Source organism: Octopus bimaculoides, chromosome 14, assembly GCF_001194135.2.
Source record: "Octopus bimaculoides isolate UCB-OBI-ISO-001 chromosome 14, ASM119413v2, whole genome shotgun sequence".
NCBI lineage: Eukaryota > Metazoa > Mollusca > Cephalopoda > Octopoda > Octopodidae > Octopus > Octopus bimaculoides.
In genome coordinates, this window is record NC_068994.1 from 16,836,861 (window position 1) to 16,847,399 (window position 10,539).

At 34.6% G+C, this 10,539-nt stretch overlaps 1 protein-coding gene across 1 annotated transcript in view; it reads left to right on the forward strand.

Moving 5' to 3' along the window:
- LOC106883373 (general transcription factor IIF subunit 1) overlaps positions 1-10,539 on the forward strand; it is a 73,934-nt gene that overhangs the window by 61,583 nt on the left and 1,812 nt on the right. The window contains exons 6-11 of the mRNA XM_052972701.1: positions 820-903; positions 4,869-4,908; positions 6,351-6,421; positions 6,795-6,854; positions 7,712-7,766; positions 8,826-8,901. Coding sequence (XP_052828661.1) covers positions 820-903; positions 4,869-4,908; positions 6,351-6,421; positions 6,795-6,854; positions 7,712-7,766; positions 8,826-8,896 — 381 coding nt within the window. The 3' untranslated portion in view covers positions 8,897-8,901. The remainder of the gene's footprint in view (positions 1-819; positions 904-4,868; positions 4,909-6,350; positions 6,422-6,794; positions 6,855-7,711; positions 7,767-8,825; positions 8,902-10,539) is intronic.

Sequence of the window (10,539 nt, forward strand, 5' to 3'; positions counted from 1 at the left end):
CCCTTTTTTTTTAAAAAATATATAGTAGGAGTTTGAGAGATTTAGGTGTTATTTCTTGCAGATTGAGTTTCTGTCATTGATTCATACTTTCTCCAGTCAAGTATTAAGCTATATGAACTGTTTAAGTCTTGATATGATAGTTAATTCACAATAAATTCAATCCATTGAATTGTCTTGGAATTCATTTGTTTCTATTATTCGCTCTTAGGTAATGTATGTGCATCACAAGTTATCATTTTCCTTCACTCCCACTATAAATCTGTAGTTTCAACCAGTCTAAGAAATCATAAAATTATGGCATGTGATTATGTCTTGATAATTTTTCTTGTCTTTTTTTTTTAATGTTGTTAAATTGCATCTGTGACCTTGTTTTCATTGTTGTAGTTCTCAACATCTGATACCGCTTTAAAAATTTATAAATTCACATCACTTCTTTGTTTGAGCTTCAATGCTTTATACTTACATCAGAAATGCTTATTAAGCCACCTCTAAGTCAGTAAGAATTCTTTAGTGCAAGTGTCATTAAAAAAAATCCCACCTGGTGTACTATGTCAACCCAGGCATCCAGATTTGAAAACCTCATGTAATACATTACATGGTCTAGGTACTTAGATACTCTATTGCATCCAGTCTAAGCCAGCATAGAGACCTGAAGATGGCAGCTCATTGTTTATGAGAAAGAAATGAAATTATATTCTATTCTCTACATAAGAGCTAACATTAGCAGTCTTTTGTAACAGCAGCCAGTGTTTGTCATTAATAATTCATATATTTCATACTTATTTAACGGCATTGAGTTGATGTTTGTTCTTAATTCAGTTAGACGATGAAGAATTAGCAAAGAAACTTCAACAAGAAGAAAACAATTTCCGTTCTCGGCCAAGATCTGTCAAAAAAACTCCAGTAAGTAATGTTTATGATATTGTTTCAGAAATAGTTAATAACCTATTGAGGTTATTAACTAACATTTGCTAACAGCATTATGTTAATGGAAATAATTTGTATTGTAATTCTTATTGTTAGTTCTGTAATTTTTTTAGAGACTGTTGTTAGCAGCACTGTTCTAATTATTAATTATGCTCCCAACGAGTTTATTGAAAATGTATATAATTACATATTGGCTTCAACTGTTCTTGACTGACATTGCTATAATCAAAATTTGGGTTGATTTTGCTGAGTTTTGCACGGTTAAAAATGAAAATTTATATAAATTACTAAACTAAAAGCAGCCTGAAGAAACTATGGATTGGTCTGCATGGGGCAAAATTACACTAACAAAATTTTATTTTTTGTCTTAGGTCAGTAAGTGTTATTTCCTATTTCTATCTTGAAATCAAAGGAAATGATTACCATACCCTGCAAACTTTGTTTTTTTTTATCTGGACATCACTGTTTTGAAACTGACCTATTTTCTATTACATTTCAGACATATTCAGTACTGAGTTGCTGAAGCAGAAATATTGTTATAGCAAATATTCTGCTCAATACCACAGATTTGCTTGTCAGTTGCTTGACTGTAAACACTTGAACATGTCTCTTGGTGGCTGACAATGTGCATCTCTGATCATGAGCAGGAGTAGTGGGGAAGCATCATAGCCATGTGTTGAGAGGGATTCTTTGGGGTTTGAATAAATGTAACAAAAGCAAAGTTTGAAGGAAATGTTAGTCATTTTTCATACTTTTTAGGGATAAGCAAATGGGAAATAACAGTTGCTACCCAAGAACAAAAATCATGTTACATAGTGTTATGTAAAGAAGTTTGTGAATTTAGATAAACTTGTCTTCTGTAGAGGGACAAAAGAATTCTTTCAGTTTAATAAAATCTCTTTATCAGAGAGAGATAGAGAGAAACTTTTTGTAGTTTATGGTGATGTTAGTATAGAAAATACAAAAAGGTTTCTTCAGCAAAGAGCTTTATTCAAAACATTAGGCCACTTGTCTCCCCATAGCATACAAACTTCACTAAATTTGCAGCTTGTTTTACTTTAAGATGTTTGCTTTGAATTGAGTACTTTCTAGAAATATCTGCATACCCATGAATTAGTCATTTAAGCCACATTTTTAATTTTGATATTTTAGTCACCACATATGTTTAGTGCCAGTAACTCATGTCCCAGATATGTCACGGTTCCTTTAAATTAATATTGATAGTCACAACTGACCAAATTGTGTACAGTGCCAGTCTAACTTTATATTCCCACACTGCATTGTTCTTGCTCACGTAAGTTAGATACAATAACAGTATACAGCAAGAGGCAGTATATTTGAATGGTTTATAGCTTGAAATGCAGAGCTGGAATTCTCACATGATCCAGAAGAAAGCAAGGGCATGTTAGTTTAGTGTGTCTGCCTTTGAAGTTGTGTTTGCCTTCCTCTGATGTTAAATCACCCATTGATCTCTGATTAGAAGTCAAGCAATTGACACTAGACACTTGCATAAAAAAATAAAGATATATTGATTTCTTATCTTGATACAGAGTCGCATATTTTTGGGGAAGGGTATGTAGTGGATTGAATTTTATTTTAACAATCCTGGTGAGAGAATAAGTACCAGATTTGTAGGGCAATGAAAGTATGTAATCTAAGGTGTATAGTCTAGCACTCTTCTTCTCCTGACATTCCACTGTATTACAAAAGCAAGAAAGTCAACATCATACTGATTTTTCTGTCTTATCTATGTAACAATTTTCAAATGGAAAGGTTAATATGTCACTACTGAATATCGACTTATTGTACAAGTAATTTAGAATTTCTTGAACCCAGAGTTTGCTCCTCCTCTTTCTCTGTAAATCTGAACTTTCATATCTGTGCATAAAAATTAATAAAGTAATTTCTTTGAAATTACTTTTGTCACTATTATTCCTGGAAGGATGAAAGATGAAGCTAATTGTGCCAAGATCAACTTTGCCTTTTATCCTTTCAGAGTTGATGAAATAAATTTCCATTGAAGTGCTGGGAGAATGTTTAATTGATTATCCCTTCTTGCTCTCTGAATTTCTGGCTTGTGCATATGTTAGAAATTATTGTTACCAAGAGATTATTGTTAATAGTACCAAGCTGGAAGTGGTGTGGCACTCTTAATTTTTCTAGGCTCATACAAACTGGTGAGAGTGTGGTGTTGTGGTTGATGTTTAATTTGAACTTTTATAAGTTGATACCAGTCGATAAAATGTAGGCATCTCTGAAAAATGAGTGAGCTAAGGATTTATACTGTGTCCATAGGATAAGACATGGTGGCCAAGAACAGAAAGGCTGGTGTGTTGAGTATGCCAGAGTGAAGGTGGGACACAACTTATTTATTTAGAGCAGTGGTTCTCAATCAGGGTCTAGATGACATCTGGAGGTCCATATAAGATTGTTAGGGGTCCACACTAGGAAAATAATAAATTGGGAGATCTATAGTCGTATTTTAAGGGTCCATGAAAAGTTTTGATTTAAATGTATCTGTTGCAAGAAACAGCTAGGTTTCTTTCTCTAACATTTTACATCATTCTACCTATACAAGTGAATAAATGAATAACAAAATGGAAATTTTGAAAGGAATATCTATAAAATTTGTTTTTAAACATCAAATAGCTATGGGGGGGGGGGGGCCACCAGAACAGAAGAGCAATCAAAGGAGTCCATCGGCAAAAAATGATTGAGAACCATTGATTTAGAGGAACAACGGCTGCCCACTTGTAAAGGGTTGCCCATGCCTGATATAAAATATATTTGTTGATCTTCTGTTAAAGTTTCACCTGTCTTGTTTTGATGTTGTTGCAGCAGGTTGAGAGAATTGTGCATTGTATTGTGATGATACAATTAATATTTGTAAAAGATATGAAAAAGTAGATATAGTGTTTGATAACATACATGTGTGTGAGGTGTTCAGATATGCTGCAGGGTGACTTGTAACATATCTAGCTATGGAAAAAAGCATTACTTTGCTTGGAAACAGGTGAGAGTTGGCAACAGAAATGGTGTCTGGCCATAGAAAATCTGCCTCAACAAGTTCCATCTGACCTATGCAAGCATGCAACAGTGGAGCTTGATGCTGTCCTATGGCTCACTAGCTCCTGTCTGATTCATACCAGCATGGAAAACTGATGTTAAATGGTGATGAGTAAATATACTGCCGGGAAACAACAGAAACCCCTACTGTATTTTTAGTAAGACACATGATGAAACATCAAACAGCATGAATGTCCATGATTACCAATGTCTGTAGGCATGGCACCTAAAGAGAGGGAGATAGACATAAACCCACGTACACACACATATATTCATATAAAAATACATACACATCCATATGCATATATTTACATACACGCACATGTATATTTACCTGCCTATATGTACACATCTTTATACAGATAAATATATACATCCATATGAGTGTATACTTCCCACCTCACACTCTTGTAATCTATCCAACCACACATCTCTTTCTCATCCTCTTGCAGTGAGGGTTGACAACAGGAAGGGCATCTGGCCATAAAAGATCTGCTTTAACAAATTCCATCTAACCCATGCCGACATAGAAAAATGGATGTTAAAACAATGATGAGGATGATAATGCTGCACTGTCCCAGCCCTCTCTCTCTCTCACTCATATTTCTTAGAGCCCTTTCTTTTTCCCTTGTCCAATTACTCAGTGAGCTGACACTGATTAAATGTTTTATGTACTAGACTTCACTATTCTTTAGCTCTTACAAGGCTAATTTAGACAAGGTGTTATCCATATATGTTGCAATTAAGATTTTTTTCAGTGACAGTATGAGAGACTTTCTTCTCTAAACAAAACAAAAAAAAAAATGTGTTTTCTGGAAATGTTGTTGAAATTCTAATTACTGTTTACTTCATTTAATACACTTGTTTTTTTCCAGGCACCTCCTAAAAAAGAAAGAAAACAAAAAGATGGAAAAGGTATGTTATACACAGTTGTACTTTCATGTTTCAAATTACACACATGTGAATGTTTGTAATTACATTTATGTTGAGATAAACACAAACATATGCTAAATATCTTCTTCCATTCAAAGATTTCAAATCTTTAAAATATAACCCTAGAAACTGTCTGTCTGGTTCGTTATCAAACTTCTAAGTTATTAGACATTAGAAGATACCTCATAAACGGATGCATGTTTGTGTATGTGTATAAATATATATATTTATATATAAGAGGATGATTTTATAACTTTGTTAAACCAAAAAGCAATTTCATTAAACTGAAGAACAAAAATAAAAATAAGACTGCAGCTGGAAGTGCTCAGGTGACACCAAGGCGAAAGGAGAAATAAATTGAAAGGTATAATGAATAAACACTCCAATCAGTCAGAACTTGAAATCATTCCCAAATTTTCCAAAATGAAATATAAATACACTACATCTCTGAGAAACTATTAAACTTTCAAGAATCCACTCCATTACTGTGCAAAACAATATGTGTATCTGTGTTTGTGTGTGTGTTCCCTTGTTTTGATATCATCAGATGGTTAGAAATGAAGCTATGCTCTTTCCAGTTTTCTGTGAAAAACATTTGGTTATGGGAAACCATTACTTTGCTTAGAAAAAGATAAGTGTTGGTAATGGCATCCAGCTGTAAAACAATCTGCCTCAATGAATTCTGACTCATGAAAAAGTAGATGTTACAATGATGATGAAGATGATATATATATTCCATGGTAGAGCACAATTTGTCATTATAGACAAGTGGCCTTTTTGGCTTGGCTGTTTTGAGCTGAAATCTTCTCATTGCCTGAAATTCTGTCTGGCACTACTTCATTGTATTTCAACATGAGAAGTGATGTTCTCTGGTGACATCTTAAAAACCTGATGATTTAAGCAATGTTATTGATACTGCTGAAGATGATATGAAATGCATGTAATAAAACTGAACTCCTAAAAATATCTGAATTTCCAAAACCAGTCAACTCAACTTCTCATTTTCATTAGTTTACCTTTTAATTGGACTTGGAACAAGTTCATCAAGCTGTTTGTGAACTGGTTTCAGTTCTTAATACCTTTACTGCATTTGCCTCACTCAAGTTCTTGGGAATGGTATAAATATTGTAACTCTCACATTTTCTTCACACCTAATTATCACAGGTCTCTCTCACACATACACATGCACACAGCCGATTATCCTTTGCTACTGTTTGAAGGTGGATCCTTCAATATAGTCCCATGTTGTGGAATATGCAATGATTATAAAAAAAAATCCCTAGTCTTTGTGAATGTAGAAATTAATGTCAGTGACCAAGTTTGAACCATTAATCGTAACCCATTCTTTCTAATACACTGTTTAACAAAGCTTATTTTACATGAAATCACTATTGTAATTTTCTGTTTTATGTTCTACTTCACAGCCCGAGTGTCTATTTACAGCAAGCCATGTATATTATCTGGTGAATTAGCAGTTGTTATGGGAACAGACAGAGTAAGTAGGACAAATGTTTTCTTCCAAGATACTGCATTTACATCTCACTTTTCCTCTCTTATTCATTTGAGTATATTTCTGGAAATTTGACTGTGATGTGTACAAATTGTTGCAGCAAGTATTTTATTGCTATTAAGTTCTTTTCTATCTATGGGATTATGTTAACATAAGAAGTAATAATCTTTAGTGTTTCAAATATAATAGTTAAACAGAATATAGTTTGGTATAGTGACATTTAGACAAGATAGTGAATTTTTGTTAAAGGTGGGGAAGCATATTTGGGAATTCAAGAGTTTGACATCAGTGTTTTTGAGATATCACTGCAGTTTGTTTCTAGCTCTGGTTGATATTGTCTTTTATTCATTATTTTTAGATGGCAAGGAAAGATGTTGTCAAAAGTATGTGGAAAATAGTCAAAGAAAGAGAACTTGAAGTAAGTATTTGTATCTTTTCCCAAACTCTGTTCAACATTTTTGCAATCTGTAAGGAAGGTTAATGCCTTAACTGTTTTCTTTTTTTAAATATCTCATTGTCTTAAATTCCTAACATCCTCAAATAAACAGACTTGAAAGCAATCTTGTAGATGAAATTTAATTTACTTGGGAAGAAACAATTGTTTCCTATTGATTTCTCTAGACTTGTCAGATAATTTACATTACTAGCTAATCAAATACTAATTGAGTTAAATGTTGTACCCACTGTTTACAGTAATGAATGGTCTCTCTGAATTACTTATATTAACTAAGAGAGTAAAAATTATGTATCTTTATCATGGCAGCGAGCTGGTAGAAACATTAGCATGCCAGGCAAAATGCTTAGCTGTATTTCACCTGTCTTTACGTTTTGAGTTCAAATTCTGCTGAGGTCGACTTTGCCTTTCATCCTTTCAAGATTGATAAATTAAGTACCAGTTGCGTACTGGGGTCAACCTAATCGACTGACTTCCTTTTCCAAAATTTCGGGCTTTGTGCCTAGAGTAGAAAAGATTATGTATCTTAGTCAGGACTGTTATGCAAACTGGCAGAATTATATCCCATACTTAATCTTCTGTTGAAATAAATGTCTGTTATCTTAAGCATCAAGAACAAGATATAGAGCATGTAATACCATAACTTGAAACAATAATCCAATAATAGACTGAAACCATATATCTACTTGTCTGTTGTAATTCAATTAAACTCTTTCTGAATTTGTTACTCAATAATGCTTTAGCCATTTAGTTTATCAACTTCAATGATCGTGTGTTTTAAATGTTAGGCATAATTAATGTATTTTCAACGTCTCTTTCAGGATCCTAAAAACAAACAGTTCATGATTTGTGATGAGCAACTTCAGAAAGTCTTTGGTAATATATGGAATATTAACTACTTTTTACCTCTCCTTCACTTGTTCTTTCAACATGCTATTACAATGTTTATGATTTGAAACTCAGCAAAGTTGCATGTATTGTTGTAAATTAAATAAAGGTGCCTGTGGACCTCTAACACAAAATATATCTGGTCTGTGAACCTCTTCTGTTTAGTCATTCATCTCTTCTCTTTGATCATGTTGCTTTCAGGGATTCTTATGACTCCATTATTATGAATTTGAATTGAGATCTTGAGTCATAATAAATCTTTCATTAGCTGATTATTCAACCATAGATACCCCCCCCCCCCGGATGCATTGCAGTTACTCTCTCGATAGAGCTTGGTGGTCCTGACTGTTGATCTTCTAGGACTCCTCCACTCCACATTAATGTAAGAAGCACTGTTGACTCAGGTGAGCCCTTCTACTACCTCTTCACAATCTGCCATGTTGCAGTCCCATGACTTTGCTGTATCCTTGGCAGGCTGAATGGGTGCTACACCTTGCCAAAAGGCAACCCGTAATTATGCAAGGCATGGTTGTTGCTCCACGAGGTATTTTCAAAATACTCACATACCCATGAGTCATTAATAATTGTATTTTACTTTTTTTTTTTCTGCTGCTGTTGAGCCCCAGTTTTTTCCTGACCTAGCAAACCTATGATCAGATGTCCCACCTGTGGCCAAAATGTTTTTTACAGGCAGAGAATCCAATATGTCCTTTATTTAAAGACATTAGGCAATATTATGAAGATTTGCTTGCTATCATTATCAGGTTGTGGGACTAGTGATTTTGTTGTTTGGTTTAGATGGTAAATACCCATCATTGGAGTAAATTCAAAAACACATTTTTCTGACACTCTAACAATTCTGCCAGCTTCCTATATAGGTTTGTTCATTATAATTTTCCTTCTACTAGACTTGACCTACAGCAATGTTGAAAATACAAAACGTACCCCAAGATTCTGACTTGAAGCTTCTCTCTCTCTCTCTCTCACTGATCAAGTATTGTTGTACATCAGATTTCATTATATCCTATTTTTGTTTACAATTTATAGGGAGAAAACGGGTCAGGACATTTGGAATGATGAAACATCTTAAAAATCACATCAAAGATGCTGTGGACTAAATCATGTGAGTATTATTAAACTATACAGATCACAGTCATGGTTACTACTACACCGTAACATAAAATCCTCATTATTGACATTTTAGCATCTGATACCACTGCATCCTTTATCTTCCTTTTCCATAGTTACCAATTGCAATACTTGCTTAGCTGCTTACACAGCTCAGCCTCTTGTGCAGGTTAACATTATGCATCCAATGGATTGTGATCACCTAGTTTCTCTTTTACCTCCAGATTTTTCCATGTAGTTACTTATGTTTCGCTATTTCACACTTCTTATACATCCTTCCTCCCTCTTGCATGGAGAATCTTACATTTACAGCTGATAAATGCAGTAGCTTGCTGAACTTCTTTTGGCTCTTTCTTCACTTAAGCAACTACATTTTCGTTACATCAAACTCCTGCAATAATTAGTTCATGTAGGTAACATAAATTAATCAAGTGAGTTAGCTGTCTGAGATTTGTTAGATCTTGTAACAAAATTCATGAACTTAACTGCACTTGTGGATTTACCATCTTTGAAGAAATTCTCTTTCTCCTTTAAGTCTGCAAGAGATCTCACCACCTTTTTTGTGTATGCATTAATTGCACCTAGTGCACAATACTGAATTCCCTCTTAATGTCTTTCCTACACAACAAGCAACGCTACTTTCCAGATGTTACTGGAGATTTTGTTCTTTGTTGTTTTGTCGCTAGCACTGTGGTTTTCATCATGTTGACCTTGAATTTAGGCTTTCAACTTCGGGTATGCTTGTAATTTTTTCTGCAACCCTGACACAGATCTTGCTACAAGAACCAAATCATCAGCATAAAAAGTTTCCAAGGACAATTGTCCTGAATTCTTACAGATTATAATAAATAAAAGTGGGTGGATGACACCTTACACATTGCGATACTTATTTACTTGTTAACAACTACAATCTTGCTAACTTTATCATCCACACATATTTGCATGGCTGCTACAAACCATTCAATGTTCATCTTGTTTTCCTGATGCTCAAAGGACTTTGTGAAAGTTAGAGTAGTTTGTTCTTAGTTTTGGTTACCTCATCAAAAATATGGTATGGGTGACTCAAATTACATTCTGTTCAAGGTAATCCTGAATTTTGAAAGCTTGTTTGTATTTGCTACTTTCTAGTATATTTCCTCTGCCCTTGTGGCAGTTCACAATGATCCTGCTATGCTAGTCTTGTTAAGGATTGCATCTTCCTGTACTAAATAACTGGCCTATGACCAACATAACCTCATGTGTTTAGCATTTTAGTAACTATTCCTTGTAGACAACTGCTTTGTTTGTGTTTAATTCTTTAAATAGAATTACTATCGAGTTAAATTCGACGACTGGCACCCATGCCAACGTCGTCTCTTTCATTGGACACGAAACTTATTGGGGCAAGCGAAAGCGAAATCGTGATGGCACCTGTGCCCAGCGTCACCTTTCTGGCACTTGTGCCTGCAGCATGTGTAAGGACTTTCGAGCGAGATCGTTGCCAGTGCCCCTGGACTGGCTCTTGTGCGGGTGGCACATAAAATACACCATTTTGAGTGTGGCCGTTGCCAGTACCACCTGACTGGCCTTCGTGCCGGTGGCATGTAAAAGCACCCACTACAATCTCTGAGTAGTTGGCGTTAGGAAGGGCATC